This window comes from Macrotis lagotis, chromosome 8 (assembly GCF_037893015.1).
Source record: "Macrotis lagotis isolate mMagLag1 chromosome 8, bilby.v1.9.chrom.fasta, whole genome shotgun sequence".
NCBI classification, from domain to species: Eukaryota; Metazoa; Chordata; class Mammalia; order Peramelemorphia; family Peramelidae; genus Macrotis; species Macrotis lagotis.
Window position 1 is genome coordinate 176,419,964 of NC_133665.1, and position 20,768 is coordinate 176,440,731.

Below are 20,768 nucleotides of genomic sequence, written 5' to 3' on the forward strand. Positions count from 1 at the left end.
GCACAGTGCATCCCTGTGGGCAAGCTTGCCTGCCTCAGTTTCCTCACATGTAAGATGGGGATGATAACATCAGCACCCATCCTCCAGGGCTGTAAGGATCCAAAGAGAACACTTTCGTAAACCTTCAAGCCCTGTTACATAAATGCCAGCCGTGATGGGGTTTGTGATCTCCAGTTTTATTGTTGGCATCAGGGCACGGTCTGGAGCCAGTGATCAGGGTCTAAAAAGGTCCTTGGATGGCTTGGCTGGGGAGCTTCCAGCATGGAAAGCTCTTTCTATTGGTCACCGGGCACCTTTCCTGCGACTCCTAAAAAAGGGCCCAGCCTGCCCTAGAACATGAAGCCCCAACCCACTCAGCATTGTTTTTTCAATAATGGAGCATTTATTCTCTTCTCCCTCCAAAGCTTTGCAAGTCATTCCTATAACTGCCTGGGACGGAGCTTCCCTGGTCTTGGGGGAGGGGGGGAATCTGTTGGAAACCAGACAGCCACCTGTGCTTGGCTGGAGGACCCAACCCTAGATGAACAGTGGAGGAATGAGAGGGTTCTGGGCTCAGTGGTCCAAACGGTCTCAGTGGGTCTGCAGTTTCTTGAAGTGTGGAGGGGCTCCCTCAGAGCAAATGCAGGCCAACCCTTCGACAAAGCCCAAGGCTGCACCCCAGATTATTCAGTGGTGTCCTCGGGGCATACCTCTATAAGGTCAGCGTGAATCTCTTTCCCCGGCCCGGGGAGGGCAGTGAAAGAAGGGGATGGAGGACTTTTCTGATTCCTGCCAGACCGCCACTGAGACTCATGCAGGACCAAGGAGGTAACAAGGCAGACAGAAGGCCCCCCAAGGGAAGAAGGGAGGCGAAGACCAGCAAGCAGGAGGGCATGGGATGAGCAAGACCGAATGGACATCTCCCACCTGGGAAGACTCACCTTCTGTAGCCTCAGTTACCCACAACACAGCTGAAATGAAAGAATCACACGTGAAGGCACCCTCCAACTTCCTTTGGGCTCTATCTGTATCCCCAGCTCTACCTATGATCTGCCAGGTCTCCATCTATCAGTCCATCTACCAGCTGGCTCTGGGCCTTCTCTGACTGTCCCTCAGGCCTGGACACCCTCCCTCCTCATTGCCCCCCGACTTCTCTGGCTTCTTTTTAAGTTCCAACTAAAATCCCACCTCCCTTCCCCAGGAAGCCTTTGTTTCAGGACCTCCTCTCTTTTAATCATTTCCATTTTATCCTGAACAAAGCTTGTTTGTATAGCTCTGCTTGCTGCCTTCCTCATTAAGACAATGAGTTCCCAGGAGACTCTGTGTTCCTGGGGTTAGCCCATTTCTGATGGAGCTCTGTCATTTGTCTGTCTCTATCTATGTGATGATAATACTTTGAGACAAAGACAAAATCAATGCAAACTCACTGTTTCTGGACAACAGATAGTGATGAATGAGGAATGAAATGCTGCCATGTTGGATGGGAAGTGGGTCATGGAAAAAGCTTCCCTGCTTCCAGAAGGGGTTGAAGCTAGGAACCCTTCCAGCTGCACTCCAACTTTTGGGACATCCTGGATGTCCAATAGTTACTATTGAAAAGGTATTTTTTAACCAGGTGAGAATGTCCAGTAGGCCTGGCCTGGAAGCTAGGAAGCATGGGCTCTAACATGCACATTCCCTAAACTTCTGAGTACTCCAAGCGACCTTCCTGCACAAAGAAGCTACTCATCTGTTCCCCTAACCCGGAGAAAACATGAGTCCGCTAGGTATCCCCTCCACTGCCCCATTCCCAGGGGCCTTCAGGTCTTTACAGAGACTCAGCAGGTACCAGTTTGATGGAGCCAAAGCCACCCTTCATGTCTCCCGTCCTGCCCAGCCTGTCCAGGTGTGTGTTTCCAGTAGGACCACCAGCCTGCCAGGCCCCTGGGAGACCACTCTGCCCCTCTTCCCAAAGAGCCACCAGGGGAGAGAGATTGGCCCAAGCTCTCTAAGTCAGTACCAGATGCTCAGAGCTCTGACTCCTAGTGGTTCTGGCTAATGTTCCCACACTACTGGAGGCCCCCAATTATCAGGGCTCAAAGTAGGGGGAAATGCCTGGGCTCAGGACACATGGAAGAGTTACTTCTCTGCACTTATGCAACCAAATAAACAGAGGAGCATATTATCAAGAGGTTGGTGGGACCCAAAAGGCCATCAAGACCAAGGAAATGAAGACCAAGAGAGCCTAAGCAACTTGCCCAAGGTCACCCAGTTAGGAAATGAACTAGGTCACCCAACTCAGGAGCCGGGGTCTTTTCCAGTCAACCACATACACACCCACTTGCTCAATGCTAGATGGCGACAGATCAAGGCTCCAGGAGGACATGAGTGAGAGGAGAATGTCAGGGAGAACAGGAGCAAAGTAAAAGGTCTCAGGTTTCTAAGAAGGAGCTAGTTCACTGTACCTGGAGGGAATGGGGAGAACCCCAAAGGAAGGGATTGTGGGCCAGATTAGTGAGTGGCTTAAACAAACTCATAGCCCGTTGGGCCAGCAAAAGGCTTCCTGAGAACCCAAGGAAATCAGCCTGGGCCCCTGGCTAACACTGGTCCTGGTGGATGTCCCACCTACAGACAGGGACAGTGGCCAGGTGACCTGCATGGGATCATAGGAGGAAAGGCTGGAGCCAATCTTCTATACTGGGAAAGATGGAAAGAAGCAGAGCCCAAATAGAAAGGAAAAAATGACCACTCTCTTTCACTGAGCCCCTGAGGAACTGGAGGGAAAAGAAACAAAGGTGGGATCCTCACTCAAGTGATTTCTGACTTCTCTTTGGCTTTTGGACTCTCCCATCAACTTCTACCTAAAACTGATTGTGTCTAACTCAACAGGGAACTGGATTCAAAGTGAGTATGAAATGATGGGGGAATGTTGACCAGATCACAGAATGGAATAGTAATATATGACGGACAGGTAGGAAGGATTTGGAGAAGCTTAAGAAGATGGATGAGGTGATTCAGAATGAAGAAAGCATGAATAAATAAAGCCAACAACCAAGCTGCCAAAGCTGCCCTACAAGGTCAATAGTGGGTCCACCTGGTTAGAGTCTTTCCTTTCTTTTAGCCACCAATAAACTGATGCTTACAGGGACCAGATTCTGGGAGCATATTTGTCCTGCTGTTTGTTGGGAAGTGTTGTTTTGTCATTCAAAATATAACGGTAAATTTTTAAAATGAAAACTCATCCTGTCAAACTAGAGAGTCTACCAGGATAAATGCCATGAACCTATAATAAACAATGGCAAGTGTTATTTCATTTTTTTTCAGGGGGAAGGTGGTTTTTCTTACATAGCACTTTTTCATCTATTGGGTGTCTCTCTCTCTCTCTCTCTCTCTATATATATATATATATATATATATATATATATATATATACATATATATATATATTTATATATACACACACATATATATGTATATATAAATGATACTACCTAATAGTAATATCATTGATCAAAGGGTAGAGTTATTTTAGTGACTTTAATATAACCCCACAATTTTGTTTTAGTTTTTGCAAGGCAGTGGGATAAAGTGACTTGCCCAAGGTCACACAGCTAAGTAACTATGACGTGTCTGAGTCTGGATTTGAACTTAGGTCCAATTGATTCCAGATCAGTGCTCTATTCACTGCACCACCCAGTTGCCCTGGGAAGGTGGTTTTTAAATAAAAGTCACACTCAGATATGGCTTTTCACTCTGTCAGTTTTGGAAATGTTAGATTCACTGAATTCATTAAAAACTGTCCCAGTCCTATACTGATACATCCACCTTAGAGGTGGCAGTACTAAGGAAAGCATTCATTGAGGGACAGCTCCCTGGCAAACTTATTTGGGGGACCCTTCTTGTCATTCATTTTTAGTTCAGCCACATAGTATGGGCATTCACTTTTTTCTTTTTCATTTTTTTTGCTGGGCAATGGGGTTAAGTGACTTGGCCAAGGTCACACAGTTAGGTAATTAGTAAGTGACTGAGGCTGCATTTGAACTCAGGTCCTCCTGACTCCTGACTCACTGCACTACCTAGTTGCCCCTTGCATTCACTTTACTAAACAGATGCTCATCAAGGCTTCTGATTTAAGCATAAATATTTTTAAAAAATGAAAGGATGACTGATGAAAAAGAATGACCAACAACTCTCCATTTTCACCAAGGCCTAGCGCCAGGTATCCCCCGTTGGAGAAGATTGCCCTGGATTCTAATATTCTATTCTCATATTTCAGAAAAATGTGTTGAGTAGGGAAGCAAGACCTCCTCTATGTGACTCACTTTGTATCCCTAAAATCACAGGGCTCTTCATTTGTTTCTCAAAATTCCTCCCCCTTGCTCAGTCCACTCCTCTACCATCACCACCAACTTTCAGAAGGGATCAGATGAGAATTCATCCAGCAGCCCAGTTGACACCAGAGCAGGAGGGAAGAAGGTAGACTAAAGGAGGATGGACTTTTTTTTAATAAGAAATCTGGAAGATACTGTGGATCCACTTGTGCAGGATATCTTTTCGTTTTTGTTTTTGTTTTTGTTTTTGCAAGGCAATAGGGTTAAGTGACCTGCCCACAGTCACACAGCTAGGTAATTTTTAAGTGTTTGAGGCTAGATTTGAACTCAGGTCCTCCTGATTTCAGGGCCAGTGCTCTATCCACTGCACCACCTAGCTGCCCCCAGGATAGCTCTTCAAATAAGGAAAGTTGTCTCAGTGAGTTTCCTCAGGCCCATTAATCCATGGTCATTTATTTAGCTGAGGCCTTCGGAACCAGTGAACTCACTGGTCTGACAATTAGCCACTGACATTAGGATTGAACAACTTCTTTTAAAGCTAGTCAGAGTGAAAATGGAAACTTTGTAAAGTCTGTGAAGACAATGGGACGAATACAAATGAAGTCCATTATTATTATTATTATTATTATCATTTAAAGATGCTGTATTTCAATGAACTGTCCCAGACAAGGAACCGGCTTCTAATTCACTTTTCCTTCTGTTCCCCTTTCTCAGTGTTGAAGCAATTCAGGAAAATGAGGTTACATTTCCCAAACAGAAACGGAGCATCTTTAAAGTTAGAAAAATCATGATCACCTTACTTTACCGAAAATTCACCTTCAAAATGGCGCATGCTCTACTGAAAACAGCAAAGAGAAAGAAAAAGAGAGAAAAAGGGGACACAAGTCATTATTCAAATGTTAGCATCATTCAGTTAAACAGAGGCCACAAGAAGAGACAGAGGGACACATCAGTGCCGGTCCAATAAAACAAAATCATTCATTGGTTGGTAAGCATTCAAGGGGTCCTTTTCATATTTGGGAAAATGACTCATAAATCATTCTCACACCCCTCCCAAGCATTCCTTCTTTTTTGAACCAGCAAAATCTTAAAAAATAAATGCTTAGAACAAAAAGCACTCCCCAAGGCTTGGGCATCTGAAGAGCTGTTTATTTGGTTAAGTATGACTCTGCAGTAAATAAAATTATATCCATATAAAACCCCCAGAGATCTGAAAATTCAGTGTAGTTTTGTTTATTTTTTCTTGTATTGGACTAAAGATTCTGGCATGAAAACTTGCCTTAAAAAAAATAGGAGGGATGAAGCTATTAAAATACAGCTTGTAACCATATTTAAAACAGGGGGAACACTGGGTTTTGTTTTTGTTTGGCAATCAAGAGGCTCCTTAGTCACACGGAAGGAATAATAACTTCCTTAAAGCTGACTCATCTTGTCCTCAAGTGATTTAAATCCATGACTTAGCACAAAAGGAGGGAAAAAGCCCATTCCCTGACTGTCCCCAAAGAAGGGAGCCAACACAACTGTGGCCACACACCTGAGATCCTCTAGGAGGTTGGCAGCAGGCCTTAAGGAGGGCAGAGGGTCAAATCTCAGCTCTGTGACATACCATGAGACCCAGTTTAAATCACTTTTCCTCTCAAAGACCCTTTTCTCATTTGTAAAAATGAATGAGTTTTATTAGATCAGGGTTTTTTTTTTCAACTGGGAGCTGTTGAACTTGGGATTTTAAAAAGTATTTTGATCTCTGGATCCCAACGTATTCAATATATTTTCTGTGTATAAAACCACGAGCCTGAGAAGGTTCCATGGCTTTATCCACTAGTCAAGAAACAAGTCAGGAACCCCCGGATAAGGGGATCTCTTGAGGTCCCTAAGCTAGGTGCTGATTTCAAAGAAATAGGTCCTTCAAGTGAAATAAGAGAACAATTATACTAGTCAAGGCTCCTGTCTCAGGGACACTCCAAGGCACATATGAAACCATTTAAGGGGGTCGAGGTAACCCTGTGGGAAATGTGTAAGAACCGGACATAGATTTTAATTCTTTTAGACTCTTAGCTATGTGACCCTGGGCTTAACTCAGCTTTGGCCTCTGTTAAAAAGGATGATGATATTACTTATTCCATCAGATTTGTTGACTTCAGAGCACGACAAATGGGATTATTCTAAGTCAAATGATTAAAGGAGCCTTATAAACCAGAAAGCCCTATGGCAACAATCAAGATGGTTATTTATCCTTTACTTTGCCCATCCTGGTCTTTGGGTCATTGACTTTCCTTTGGATTCCATTTGCAGATTTTTCTATTTTTGACAATTTTTCCTTCTGGAACCCCAAACCCTGACCATGGAGGAAAGGTTCGGTACTCTCTCACTTAGGCTGGTGAAGGGTGGCCCCAAGAGGATCAAGTGAAGGGCCTGGGTACTCTCTAGGAAGGAGAAAAAAAGCCTCCATCTTCTGGGATCTGAGGGTCATAAAAGAGAAGTTGACCCCAGAAGGCAGAACCAACAGCAATGGGGGAAGGGACAGAAGAAGATTTAGACTCAGAGGAACCACACCAATAACAACCGTGTTTGAGAAAGAGTTGCCTCAAAGTGGAGGGGATGGCCCTAGGAGGTGGTGGGCTCAGAAGCAGAGAAGGACCCCTGGTGTGGTTTGGTGTAGGAAGATAGTGTTCCTCTGCGTAAGAGGCAGGATTCGGTGAGGTGGACACTGACCAGCTGTATCCCCCGGAGCAAGCCCTCCCCTCTGCCTCATTTTCCTCATTTGTGTAAAATGGGCTACAAGAGTGCCACCTCTCAGGGTGGTTGTGAGGCTTAAATGAGACATTCATCAAGCCTTTGGCAACCCTCACATGGCAAACCCAGGAGTGCTAATTGATACTATTATCGTTGTTACTACACCCCAGAGAGACCTTCCAACCCAAATTCTGTGACTTAATAGACCTGGTTTTAAGAACTAAGGAATCACAAAGCAGTAGCTCTGCCACAAGAGAATGAGTCGGATGCTAAGGCCTCTATACACATAAATTAGGGGATTCTTCGGGGCAATGTGCTGAGATTAGCCCACAAACAGAAAGTCTAAGAAGTAGGGGGAGGTTTATTACAAGCCACAAGGAAAAGGCCAAGAGAAAGCACAATGCCAACCATTGCTTGAACTCTCCACGCTCCTGCCCCACACTAGCAGAGACCACCAGCACGGTGGCCATCAAGGCTGTTATCCGGTACAGTTTGTATGTTGACCACGGTGGCTTCCACACCTGAGAAGGCAGTTAGGTGCGTTCCCAAAAGGGCAATGCTGTTTTTATTGGCACTGGAAAGCTGCCCATGAGCGAGCGTAAGACTTCTTTTGGCTAGGACTATCAGGGAAACCGCAACAGTCTTTGTACTACTGCCAGAAATAATTCACAAGCTTAGGGCTATCTTTAACTGAAAATATATGCAAAATATGCACTTGCGAAAGTTTAGCTATTTCTTGTGGCTCCCACGGGCTGTGAATTGGTCCAAAGTCCCCGAAAGTTTCCTAAGGCCTCGAAGTGACTGATGAATGGTTCCAGAGCTGGAATGTGAACCCAGGTCTTGATGACTCCAACCCCCACTTTCTGGCTTGTTCTCCTAACTGGTAATACAACAGAGACTAATGAGCTAAGAAAGGAAGATACAGCTCGTTGGCCCGATTATTATGGCAACGAAGTTATAACACAGTGACAACCCAAAGGGAGAAGCCTAGGAATGTTTTCCAAGTCCTGCGTGAAGTGCTCTCATTGGCCAGGGGCCCTGCTAGGTGCTGGGGCTACCAAAACAGAGACAATCCCAGACCTTGTCCTTAATTAAGGAGCTGATAGTTTACTAAGGAGAAACAAGATAAACACAGAAAATCAAACAAAAAATGTAAAAGGGACTTTCTCTGGGGAGGGTGCCAGTAACCAGGGGCAGCTGGGGGGCATGGTGGGTTTGGCATCAGGAAGACCTTGAGTTTAAATCCCTTCTCAGACATTGGTGAGCCGGGTGACCCTAAGTCGCTTCACTTCTGTCTCAGGTTCCCCCACTAATCAGTGTGGGGAGGGGTGTAAAAACAACCCCTCAGGTTGTTGTGAGGCTCCAATGAGAAAAACCTATGAAACAGCTTTGCAACGCCATGCACTATCTAAAAGCAGGCTATTGTGTTGAGATTTGAAGGAAACTAGAAATTCCACAAGGTGGAGGTGAGAAAGTGAGAACATGGAGAAAGTGAAAGAAAAGAGTGGCTAACCTGGGAGAGCAGGGTCGGGAGCCAGGAATCCCAGGGTGCAGGAGGTGGGAAAGGAATACTAGGAATTATATCCTGGGGCAAGAGGGAGCCAAAGGAGTTTTTGAGCAAAGGAGTCACAACCAACCTCTGCTCCAGGGAGAACAATCAGGTCACCTGTGCAGATGATCAGAGATGGAAAAATAAAGCTCCTTTTCCTTTAATGAAAAAAAAAGGTTGCATTTTATTTTATTTGGTTTTGCTAGGCAATGGGGTTAAGTGACTTGTCCAAGGTCACACAGGTAGGTAATTATTAAGTCTGATGCTGGATTTGAACTCAGGTCTTCCTGACTCCAGGGCCGGTGCTCTATCCATTGCACCACCTAGCTGCCCCTTGCATTTCATTTTAAAGAAAAAAAAATAAGCCATCCCTTGTTTATTATTTTATGAATTTTCATAGATGCGAACCCCTTCTGGCTCAGTTGACTTGGAATAAAAATAAATTCCTTTCAGGCAAGAAATAGGTCCCTGACAATGACTTGTGGAGCATCTTGTGGATTTTGGGAAATCATTTTAGTGTTATGGTTCTCTTTTAAATATTCCATTACTATTTTTTAATGTTTCTTCTTTAGCATAATTATTTGATAGCTTACTGGTTTCCAGGTGGTCTTAAATCATTAATTCATGTTATTATTTTGAGTGACACTGCCTTAGAGTCTGAAAGTATTCTGAGGCATAAGCGTATTTTTGTCTGTTACTCATTTTCTCACAATTATGTGACTGATTTCCAGTTTTGGGCATAAATTCAACTTCACCTAACGATATAACCTGACAGTCCTACTTTAAAAAAACTTGCAAATTATATTTAGACCCATCTCATAAACTAATGTTTATATTATCAATTTACTATGACCACCCTAAAATCCTCCTCCCAAACTACACCATTGACAGACAAAAGCAGTCTCAAGGAGCTGGAGAAGAGAAATCTTTAAAAGGGGCAGGGGGTGTTTCTTCAAGTCCCTGAAGGGCCAGTAGGTAGACAAAGGTTGGATTTGCTATGTTTAGTTGCAGAGGAGAGCCTGGAGGGGTCAGGGTGAGAGAAGAGCCAACAGAAACCTGATGTAGGAACAAGTCTGCTAGGGTAATAATGAAGGCTCCCCAGGGACAGTCGGAATCCCTTCAGGATCAGAAGAGAACTGGAAGGGACAGCAGTGGCCATCTGGTCTAATCAATCCCTCTATTTTCAGAGGAGGAGGTGGAGATCTAGGTGGGTGACAAGGTCCAAGGACACCTAGGTTGCAAACAGGAGGGCTGGGATAGGTGAGTGGTGAGTCTCCTCTTATCAGAGGTCTTCAAACAAAAATGGGATAGTTTTGGGAGGGTAAGGCAGGGTTGAGTTATATAGTAATGAAAGTCTAGAAAAGAGGAGATAGAAAAAGGAGATTTTAACCAGGTAGTCAACAAATTCTGAATCACAGGGATTAGAAGGAGGGAGATCCAAAATTGCTAGCCTCGGGGCTGGGAAAGAAAGCAAGAAAGACTAGTAAAGGCCCATCCTTTAACCTCCCTAATCAGCTCCTGTCCCAACCTCTTCATCCTTCCTCACCCCTCTTTCCTGACCCCCCCCCCACTTGACTGCCCTACTACCCTTCCCTCTGCTCATAAACAGGCCCGGGTCTCCTCCATCCTTGTCGCTGCCATCCCTGATCATTACCATCCCCTGTCTTTCCTCCCCTTTGAGGCTCAACTCCTTGGGAAGGCCTCCCCCAATGGGGTTCCCATCTCCTCTCCAATCTCTCTCCCTGATCCTGCTTTTGATCCTCTCATTCCACACAGATTACCCTCTCCAGAGTCAGCAAGGCTCTCTTAGCTGCCGAGTCCACTGGCCTTTTCTCAATCCTCATCCTCCCTCTTGGCAGTCTTGGGCACTGCTGACCCCTGTAGCCCTCCTCTGTCTCATTGCTGGATCTCCTTCCAGGTCACTGGTACCAATTGAGGGCATGCCTAAAGGTTCTGCCCTGGGGCTTCTCCCTCTAATCATTTCACTCCATAAGGTCTCAGCTCTGAAAGATCCAATAACCATCTGCAATGCCGAGGTGGCTCAGCAGATAGAGCCCTGGGTCTGGAGTCAGGAAGGCCTGAATTTGAATCTCTGACCCTTGGTGAGTCACCTAATCCTCAATTTCTTCATCTGTAAAATGAGCTGGAGAAGGAAATGGCAAAGCATTCCAGTATCTCTACCCAGAAAGGGTTCTGAAGAGTCTGATGTGCCCGAAAGGACTGAATAGCAATAACACTTGCTATGATTTTCTCTAACCTGCTTCTCCAGCCCTAAGCTCTGCTCATCTCTGACCTGGAATCTCCAGTTGCCTATAGGGAATCTCCACCTAGACGTTCATAACTGAGATAATCCTCTTTCTATCCATACCCTTCTCCTTTCCAGACTTCCTGATCACTCTCATGCTCCCAGTCCCTCAGGCCCACAACTTAGGAGTCCTCTTGGACTCCCCATTATCTTTTGCTCCCCAACATGCAATATGTTGTCAAAGCCTATTGATTTCACCCCTGCAACATCTCTCCCATATAGCATCCTCTTCTCTCCTCGAACACTGCCTTCTGGGGCTGACTCATTTAAATGGACTACTGCAATAACCTGGTGGGGAAGAGTGGGAGGAGAGGGGGGGTCTGACTCCCTAGAGTCTCTCCTCACTCCAGTCCATCCTCCAGTCAGTCTCCAAAGGGACTTTCCTGTGTCTGGAGGTGAACTCAGGCTCTCCTGACTCCAGGACCAGTACACTATCCACTACGGTACCTAGCTGCTCCCCTTTCATTATTATTATTATTATTAATATTAATATTATTATTTTATTATTATTATTATTAGTTTTTGCAAGGCTTAAATGGGTTAAGTGACTTGCCCAAGGTCACAAAGCTAAGTAAATATTAAGTGTCTGAGGCAGGATCTGAACCCAGGTCCTTCTGGCTCCAGGGGCAGGTGCTCTATTCACTGTGCTACCCACCTGCCCCCAAAGGGATTTTCCTAAAGCAGATCTGACTGTGTCACCCCCCAACTCATTAAACTCCAAAGTCTTCCCTCAGCCTCTCCTTCCTTTTCTGTAAAATGAGAGGGGTGGTCTTTGTGGCTTTGAGGGTCCCTGCTGGCTCTAAATCTATGCTCCCTATCTCTAGAGTACAGAGTAAGGAGCAGACTAGATAAGGCTGAAGAGATGGAGAGTTTAATAAAGACTCAAACTCGAACCCCAGAGATGAGGAATGAGGATGGGAACCCAGCTGAGTGGGGAGGGGGATCTGGAACGAGTAACCAACCACCATCAACATATTAACAGACCGAGGGAGAATTATTAAATTGGGTGGAGGGGAGGAGGTGGAAGAAGAACCCCCTGCCTCAGGCCAGCCAAATCAATAGAACTTCTAGAAAGAAAGGGACAGGTAACAGAGACACAGAGGTATTTTAGGTTGAAGACCCCACCTTGCCCTGTGAACTCTGCTCTTTATGAATCAAGACTCTCCACAGCTATGGTGGCCATGGAGGAAGAAGCCAGACCCCAAGAGGGAAGTGTTCCTGGATTCTTGGGGGTTGGCCATGGCAGCTTTCAGCAATTACCGACCTGGAAAGGAGCAAGCCAGGTCCGTCACTACCAGTTCTGTGGGCCCACAGGGAGCCGGCCCTGGCCACCAAGAACTGAGCTGTGAAGTAGAACGAGCCCGGGGAGGCTAGTTGTGGGATACCTAGAAGAGACGTTGGACCCAGGAGTACAAGGCCGCTGAGGGCTGGGATCCCTAGAGGCACCCTCTCTTTGAGGATCTTCTAGACTCCCTGCATGGGTTCAGTCTCTCATTGGCCACATACTGGGTATAGCTGGGAAGGGGTCTGCTGTACCCCAGGTTGAGGAGGGGGGGATGTTATCATAATTCTAATAATGCCATCCCAACTTTTGCTGTGATATCTACTTGACTGTGGATTAACTGTGTCCAGTGACTATTAAAGATAAGCCCCCCAGAGAGAGCTTGGAAGCCCTTGTATTAAGAGGGCAGAACCCAGAGGGCCTAGCACCTGGGGTTGTGGTCATGGTCCCTGAAGGAACCCAACCTGTGGGGATGACTACAGGTATCACATATACCATAAAGTTTTAAAGATAATGACATGCTAAATATCAGTCTCTCATATTTTAATACAATATATATATTTATATATGTATTCATATAGGTACAATCTATTTGATTTCATTCAGACGGGGGGAGGGGACAGTGGGAGAAAGATTCTATTCAGGGAGTGAGTTAAGATACCTTATAATATAATCAGAAATCTCTCACATGAGAATTCTCTGACCTCTCCACCATGCTCATCCTCTCTAAGATAACATCAGCTTTGGGGCTCTTCCCTCCACCTCTCCGATTGGTGGATGGGGCCACAAACTCCTCTAAGGAGAAAGCTCAGGTTATCATCTTGGTAGCCAGCTTTTGTGGGAACTCTTTTCCTGATAGATGGTAAGCTCCCTGAGGGCAAGGTGACAGACCACTTTTTTGTATCTATCTCCAGCTAGCACATAACACATACTTAAAAATAAGTTTTATTAACTGATTTGATGGTTCAGCTGGTCGTTCATAAGAACATATTAGAAGATGGTAGCTGTCATTCTCAGCAGAACAAAACTAAGCATACGATTTTGCTTTTTCCTTGAGAAATTGAGATTCGTAAAGCTGACCTAAGGAAACCCTAGATTAGAGGGAGCCGGCTAGACCACATTGGCTGAAAACTGAAAAACTACCAAATCAGTTTGGAGATATTGTTACTATAAATTTTGGGGCCAGGAGCAGAATTGGAAAATTTATTTCAAATGAAAAATTTCCCACACCAAGTGTGAGCAATGAGCACTTGACCAGTTGTGAATAGTTAATGGTTGGTAGAAAAACTTTACATGTTTACACTTAAAAATGGTGGAACATATTCAGAAGAGGCACAGGGAGGATCAAGTCCTTGGGTAACCACAATGAGCTAGAGTTCATGTGAGGACATAGGGTACCTCAAAACCTATAAATGGAACTCATCACCAAGGCAATAAGTTGAAGACCACCGAATGTCCCCAAAACATTTGCAGAACATATCTCCATTATCCACAGGAGAAAAATAATTGGGTCAGTCAAGCTCATATGACACAGAAGGCAAACTGGTCAATGCAAGCTTGACCTTCCAAGGAGAACCACATGTATATTCAAATACTCAAGAGTCAAACCTTCTGCTTCCCAAATCACAATGCTATCTTGCTCAGAAACATCCTTCTCCGAAGGATGCTGGAGCCCACAGAATATTACACAACTGGTTGTGAAGAAGCAGTTAAACTTAGACTTGACAACTACTCACTCACCTGCTGTTGAGGGTGGTGTTGGAGATGAAGGGGATGTCAGTGGGGAACTTGCCCCAGATCCTGCTAAGACAAAAAAAAGAGAGAGCCTCATATTAACTAAAGAATTTGGAAAATTCAGCATTAGCCAGGAACATGAATGAGGAACATATATCCTTCCTGCTCAATGGTACTAGAATTCAGAAAATTCAGAGAACACACTCATCGCCAGACTTCACTTCTCCCTACCTTTCATTGCTCCTTCAGGTCTGGTCTCTTTTAAACTCCGTCTCCACGATCGACCTGATTCTGCCATGATTCCTTCTCTGGAGCCCCACTCCCCGGCCCTAGCATTTCCTTTATTGTCCCAAGTACCCCTTCTTGACTTGGGTTGCTTCCCTCATTAGAATATAAGCTTCTTAAGGGCAGGGGTTTGTCCTTGCTTTTGTATTTGTATGCTTAATTCTTAGTATGGCAGCTACCATATAGAAAGCACTTAAATGATTTTTCTTTCACTGACTCATTGATTCATTCAATCAATTAGCCATCTGTCCATCCATCTATCTATCTGTCCATCCATTCAATTTTGGGCAAGTTTCAGAAGCCTGTGCACCTGAGGGTGCCATTTCTTCCTGAACCAATGATCACTCCTGAGGCAGTACCAATAGAGAGAAGAGCAATCATGGAGCCTGTTCAGGATGCAATCACAGGGGAAAAAAAATTCTTCCCCAGAGCCCTGTGGGTGACACAGGCAGTGCCAGGAGGGTTTCCATTTTGTTTTTAACAGGGAGGTGCTTTTTTTCTGACATTTGATACGATAATAAGTCCACAGTTACTCAGAGGATGATGACCCAGCTTGGAGATCACCCAGGCCCTTGTTTATTATCTTTTGGTTGCCCATCTTTTCATATTTTCAGTTCTCTTTTAAGATAAGCAATGATTCTCCTTGTTCACACTGACAAAATTCTCATTTTCTGTATATTTTTTATACCTCCCTGACAAGCCCCCTTTCTTCCCAGATTCCACATACCAATCCCAGCTGGGCTATGGCCTTACACTTGGCAAAGTTCTGTTTTTGGCAGACCAATGCTTCAGCTCAGTTTAAGTGGATTTTTTTAAAATTTTTTTTCAGCTCAGTTTAGACGTTGAGAGTCATCTGGTCACCTCCTCCTTCAGAAATGAGAGAACCAGAGAGGCCTCGTCTGCCTAGGTATTTCCCTTCCTCCATGGGGTTCAAGACCACTACCAGCGAGGCCCGTGTCCAAGACTATTTGAAGAAGTTACCTGAATTATTGGAGTTGCTGTACTTGGTTGACTGTTCTTCACTATTTTCAAATGCAGAGCGCTTTGATTTCTTAAAAAAAAAATAACAGGGAAGGAATAAGTCAACAGGCTGAAGCTGTGGGTGGATTTAAAACAGATGGGACCTCTGTGGCCTTACACATCTGAGAAGACTATAATATAACAGGCTGTCGGACTTGGGAGTCAACACCAGAAGTTCCAAAAGTTAAGAATATCTTGGAAGATTCAATTGCATCAATGGATGCACTTTTTAGAAGTCAGAACCAAAGAAAGCAGATAATAGGAAAAAATATTATTTCAAAGGAAAATTCTAATTTTTTTGCATTAATTGAGGTATCAGGTCCTTATGGTAGTGGAGATCATCTAATTCAGGGGTTCCTAACATGGGACCTGTTAGGGTGTTTTTTCAACATGGTTATTTGTGTGTGTGTGTGTTTTGATAGCACATATGATACCACCATGTGTGTATTTCTTTTTCTTTCTTTCTTTCTCCCCCCCCCTTTTTTTTTGGTTTTTACAAGGCAATGGGAGGGGGTAAGGGATTTGCCCAAAGTCAAACAGCTAGGTAATCATTTAGTGTCTAAATCTGGATTTGAACTGAAGTCCTCCTGACTCCAGAGTCAGTGCTCTATCCTTTTCACTACCTAGCTGCCCCTGGAGTCAGTTTTAAGTACACAAAATAAAATACACAAAGAAAAACCAATTATATTGAAATACACACAAGGGGAGGCAGTTAGGTGGCGAAGTGGATACAGCACTGGCCCTTGGTTCAAATCTGACCTCAGACACTTAATGATTACTTAGTTGTGTGACTTTGGGCAAGTCACTTAACCCCCACTGCCTTGCCAAAACCAGAAAACAAAACAAAATAAAAAACTGACTTTGAAGTGGGGGCCACAGGCTTTACCAGATTGCACAATGGGTCAGTCTCTGTCTGTCTGTCTGTCTCTCTCTCTCATACACACACACACACACACACACACACACACACACACACCCTAAAGGGGGGAAGAGAGAGGAATGAGCTCAGGAGCAATACAGTTGAGGTTGGGGGCCAGAACCTTGGAGGCAGACTTGCCCAGAACGCTGCCATCACCAAGGAGAGACCCTTTCATTCTCCATCCTTCCCAGACATGGCGACAAGACCCCCCACATCTTTCTCACCTTCCGGGCTAAAATCTTTCGTTTCCTCCTCTCTTCCTCGGAGCCATGGTGGGACTTGGCTCTTGTCAATCTGCGATGCTGGTGAATCTTTAAGAAACAACAACCACAGGCATCAGGCCTCTCAGGCTTTGGTTCTGTCCCCCAGATATCTGCCCCCTCCCGTGATCCTGGAGGACATCTCAGTCAGAACATTTATCATGCTCCAGCTGGGAACCAGGCTCTGTGCTAGGGGCCAGGGAGAAGGAGGCGAGGACAAGGTCTGGGGTTTCCCTGCATCAGGAACCCCTGGAAAAGGAAGCATCATCTCCTGATTGGGCCTGCTGTCTCTCTCTGCTGCTTACAGCCTTAAGTCATGGAGACTCTTGGGTCCACGTCTGACTACTCTGGCCCAGAGCAACAAGAGGATCAGGGCTGGGGCCTGACTCCAGGGCTCTCTATTGGCAACTTGTATTTGCGACTTCTGAGGGGTTGAGGAATCGGACAAAAAAGGAAACAGGTCCAGCCTCAAACCTTCCTTCTACTGAGGGGGAATGAGAGCTGCCAACAGTTACAGAATGTATACAGACACTGGGTGAGTGTGAGGGTGTGTCTGTATGCGTGTGTAAGTGCATGCATGTGACGTGTGTGTGCATCTGTGAGTACAAATGCGAGTGTGAAGGCAGGTGGATGTGTGCATGGGTGAGTGTCTATGGTGTGCGTGAGAGCATGTGCGTGTGCAAATTGTGTGTCTGTGTGTGTGTGAGAGAGAGAGAGAGAAGCACCAACCCTGCTCCTGAGGGGATCAGCAAGGGACAGGTGAAGAGGAGGGAGCCCTGGTGCTAGGTGCCAACCTGGAAGGGCAGGGCAAGCCCTTCAGCTGTTTGGTTGGAATGTAGTATACGTGGGTCAGTCTAGAAAGACAGGCTGAAGCCAGACGGGGAAGGACTTTGTCCCCTTGAGGTCACCTGGACAAAACGGGCAAACAAGGAGGGTCCCACCATCATGCCTCCCACGCTCAGCTGCTTCTGGTTCCACCCTGGCCCTCCAAAGCCCTCAGCCATCCAGCTGTCCTCAGTATGTGGGGGCAGGAGGCACAAGGAGCATGCCAGCTCAATGGGGTCCTCACAGCCTTTGGTGACTGATAGCCGCTGAAATGGCTACTGTTCGTGCCCAGGAAGCAGACACCCAAACCTCTCCAGTTTCAACTTCTCCCCCAGGATCTACCTCCATGTTGTTAACTATCTGACAGACACTTGGATCAGATGTCTCTTCACCTGGGGGGGCACAGATCCCCCAAAGGAGTCAGAGAAAATATGTCAGCAGCTGTATTTCAATGTAATTGGTTTCTTCTCAAGTCCTCCATATTTTATTTTATACATTTTAAAACAGGCCCTTGAGAAGGTTTGAAGGCTTCCCAAGACATAACAAACTTTTTTTTTATGTCTTTGCAAGGCAAATGGGGTTAAGTGGCTTGCCCAAGGCCACACAGCTACGTAATTATTAAGTGTCTGAGACCGGATTTGAACCCAGGTCCTCCTGACTCCAGGGCCGGTGCTCTATCCACGACGCCACCTAGCCGCCCCAGAACAGGACTTGTTTGTTATGTCCAGGGGCGGCTAGGTGGCGCAGTGGATAAAGCACCGGCCCTGGAGTCAGGAGGACCTGGGTTCAAATCCGGTCTCAGACACTTAATAATTACGTAGCCGTGTGGCCTTGGGCAAGCCACTCAACCCCGTTTGTCTTGCAAAAAAAAAAAAAAAGTCCTGTTCTAGGTGTCCTGTTGGTCAAATGGGCCAACCTGTTCAGCCTGAAGGTGTCAGTTAATGGCAGCCCCGGCTCCTAGTCCCCCGGGCACAGGACCAGCGGGGATCCTTGGACTCCTGGGAATCCTCAGAACATCGGGTCTGACTCTATCCTCCAACATTTCTCTCACTCTTGTTTGTGTCAAAGTTATCTGTGGCCAAGAAGCTTCACCCTATTGGACTAGAAGCTACTTGAGAACAGCGTGTATGACAGAGGCTCCAGCTGCCTCCTGGCAGAAGACCTTGCCCAGAGGCTTGAATATGTGAATGAAGGAACAGACTGGATCTCCTCATCTCCAAATCCGCCTCTTTTCCCCTCTTCTTCAAGAGGGATATGTTGTCGTCCTTCTCTAGGGCATCTCCCCCCTTGGCAGCACCCTCTACTCCCTGGACATGGCTCTGCCTTGAGGCCCACTCCTTTGACTGGTGAATCCCAAGTCTAGATCAACATTTTCAGGAGCCCAGATCCTGTTCACCTCACTGCCAACTCTTCTCCTTCTCCACCTCCCTCAGCAGCAGCCCTGCCTTTCCTCCTCTCTGCTTTCCCCTTTTTGTGTAGTTTTTCTGCCATTCAAGAGTCATCTTGAAGGCTGGAGAGCTGTCTATTTGTTTTTATGTCCCCAGATCACAGAGAAGTGACCAGGCTAGAGAAGCACTTAATAAATGTTCCACGTAAAGACTGGGGGTGGGGGGGGTTGGGGGAAGGAAAGCAAGATTGGGAGGGGAAATTGTAAAATTAAAAAAAAATAAAGTAAAATAAAAAAGAAATAAATGTTCCACCCATCTATCTATCCATTCATCCATCCAACCATTCTAATCTTGGGTAGGTTCAGACAGACAGCTGACCATTCAGTCTAACCATCCCCATTGGCTACATCTTCCCTAAAAGGGGAAAGAAAAAGGATTAAGGGCACAGTGGAAAACATGAACAACCAAGAGAAAATTTACCAGTTTTTGCTCTTCAATTAGCCTCTTCTCCATGCATTCTTTGGCGATTTTCAATGCCTCTTTTAACTTTGTGGGGATCTGGAAGGAAAAGGAAAGAGAGGGAGAGAGAGGAGGTTCATATCCATGATGAGGATGAAGTAAGAACCAAGGCCATTTTCCCATGCCCATTTTTCCTTCCAGGAGTACTTGTTGGCAAGAAACAAAGAGCCACCCGAAATATGATAAGGAAGAAGTTGCCAACACAGCAGCCCTGGCACCAACAATGAGCTCAACCCTTTCATAGAACGCAGGTAAAGGGAAACAATTCAGAATCAGAACTGGCATGTAGGAAGGGACGTGAGAGGCCATCTGGTCTGGCCTGCTCATTGTATGATATGCCCAGCATCACCCATGAGTAAGTGGTCCAGGGAAGACCTGAACGTGGGTCCTGACCCTGTGTCAATGCTCTTTCCACTGAGCCATGATCAAGAAATCACATTCTTATCAACTTCCATGATTTTTCTGCCCAGGGCTCCTATAAGCTCCTCCTAGTGGCTCAACCAGAATCCATTTTGAAGAGCAAAGCAAAGCACAATCTGAGGGATTGAGAGTTCCTCGAGCCCAGGCTCCAAAATAGAGACTGTCTCCAAGAATCAGACTCTGAGTCTGGCTAACTCAATTCGATGTATATAGCCTAGAAAATGGGCACATGCTGACTCTGGTCAGAAAAGTGAGGTCCACTTGATCATCTGTGCAACCTTAAGTACAAAGACTGGGGGGAGGGGGGAGAGAACCCAGGGTGAAAGTCAGAAGGCTAAGAAACAATGGGGTGCCTGAGGGTTCCTGGGGTACTAACTTCCTAGTCAGGGATTTCTCTCTTCTTAAAAGCTAAAATTCTTTTCCTTTGCACTCCTAACTTAGAAGACTTTTTTGGTAAGGCAATGGGGTCAAGTGACTTGCCCAAGGTCACACAGCTAGGCAATTACTAAATGGCTGAGGCCAGATTTGAACTCAGCCCCTCCTGACTCTAGGGCCAGTGATCTATACACTGTGCCACCTAGCTGCCCCTAGAGTACTTTTTAAAGAGACCCCCCCCAACCCCTTCCAGCCCTAGCAGCACTCCAACTTTCTCTTTTTTGGCCTCAAACAGGCACCAAACCTGCAACAAGCTCCAAATTCCATGGGGTCAACTTTACCTTAAACTGCGGCTTCTCCGAACTGGTTAAGAAAACGTCACTGAATAATCTGCAGAAACAAAACAAGCCTGTTTAAAACCAATGATTCATTCACAATCAGACAAGGACCCTTACTCATAGGAACTCTCAGATCTTTGCTCCTTTGGGTTGCACTGGTGATTAAGTTGGTGTTGAGAACTCCTGAGAGCAAAGGCCCTCCATCAATGCAAGTCAACACCTCCCTTGTGACTTGGAGTCTGGGCAGAGAGAGCTCCAGCCCCTTGTCCTGGTGTCCAGCTAGCACATCCCGTGGGTCCAGGCCTGACCCGCTATCCACCAGGGCTTGCTGCTTCCTTTTCTCTGCATGGCAAAAATAATTCTGACCTTTGTGACCTGAGAACTAAAGACCACACAGCCTATGGCCCAGGAGATCCACCCCACTGTGTTCTCACACCCTCTCCTAAAGCTCAGCTCCTCCAAGTGCTCCTGCTGATTTCTTGATTATTTTGTATTTATCTCTTTGTCCATGGTGTTCTCCCCATTAG

General features: G+C 45.7%; 1 protein-coding gene across 4 annotated transcripts in view; it reads right to left on the reverse strand.

The window, feature by feature from the left end:
- The window catches only part of PXK (PX domain containing serine/threonine kinase like), a 93,876-nt gene that overhangs the window by 1,779 nt on the left and 71,329 nt on the right, over positions 1–20,768 (reverse strand). The window contains exons 13-18 of one of the 4 annotated variants that reach the window (XM_074198870.1): positions 20,245–20,293; positions 19,070–19,147; positions 16,341–16,427; positions 15,159–15,228; positions 13,899–13,958; positions 921–950 (exon numbers count right to left, since the gene is read on the reverse strand). In XM_074198870.1, coding sequence (XP_074054971.1) covers positions 921–950; positions 13,899–13,958; positions 15,159–15,228; positions 16,341–16,427; positions 19,070–19,147; positions 20,245–20,293 — 374 coding nt within the window. Of the gene's footprint in view, positions 1–920; positions 951–13,898; positions 13,962–15,158; positions 15,229–16,340; positions 16,428–19,069; positions 19,148–20,244; positions 20,294–20,768 lie in introns of all 4 variants that reach the window. The other 3 variants (XM_074198869.1, XM_074198872.1, XM_074198871.1) reach the window with 3 other exon arrangements.